This window comes from Sinocyclocheilus grahami, unplaced genomic scaffold (assembly GCF_001515645.1).
Source record: "Sinocyclocheilus grahami isolate Dianchi unplaced genomic scaffold, SAMN03320097.WGS_v1.1 scaffold205.1, whole genome shotgun sequence".
Classification (NCBI taxonomy): Eukaryota; Metazoa; Chordata; class Actinopteri; order Cypriniformes; family Cyprinidae; genus Sinocyclocheilus; species Sinocyclocheilus grahami.
The window spans coordinates 26,366-26,993 of NW_015505384.1; the positions used below are offsets into that span (position 1 = coordinate 26,366).

General features: G+C 42.8%; 1 protein-coding gene across 1 annotated transcript in view; it reads left to right on the forward strand.

The window, feature by feature from the left end:
- Positions 1-230: 230 nt before the first annotated feature.
- LOC107595583 (E3 ubiquitin-protein ligase MYLIP-A-like) overlaps positions 231-628 on the forward strand; it is a 10,591-nt gene continuing 10,193 nt past the window's right edge. Inside the window, exon 1 of the mRNA XM_016286019.1 lies at positions 231-457. Within this exon, the coding sequence (XP_016141505.1) occupies positions 285-457 (173 nt within the window). The 5' untranslated portion in view covers positions 231-284. The remainder of the gene's footprint in view (positions 458-628) is intronic.

The window sequence follows — 628 nt, forward strand, 5'->3', positions numbered from 1 at the left end:
TTTCACTGTTCCTTTTTAAAGGGTCAGTTCAATTAAAATGATCTCTATTCATGGATCATACTAAAATGCTAGTTGGATCCATATGCAAGATGTGTTTTTGTAATTCAAGTTCCCTGTGGCCTGTTTCAGTCTGCATGGGTCGCTCTCGCTTTCCTGTACCACCTGTCGACATCCATATGCATGTCCCTCACTTTCCACCGTACCAGCAGCCACCTGTTTCCATTCGTAACTAACTCTCTCACTTTCCTTGTCTTTCTCTTCTGCTCAACAGACACCTGTTTTTTATGCATGTGAAAGAGGATCTGCATCGTGGACATCTGCGGATGTGCTCGGAGCAGGCCGAAGAGCTCAGCTCTCTCCTGGCCCAGGCCGAGTTCGGTGACTATAACCAGAACACAGCCAAGTACTGGTACACTGAACTCTGTGGCACAGAGCCAAACCAAGCCACCATCAACAGGTAAACAAACAAAATGTGAATCATAATTATCTCTATGACCTTCAACTTGTTTTTTTTAAATAATGTTTTAAAAAAACATTAAGTGAGTGTTCTGGGTTTAATAAAAGTTAAGCTGTATTGACAGCAATTACAGAAAATAATTACTTGTCGTTCAATGGGGGGGGGGGGGGG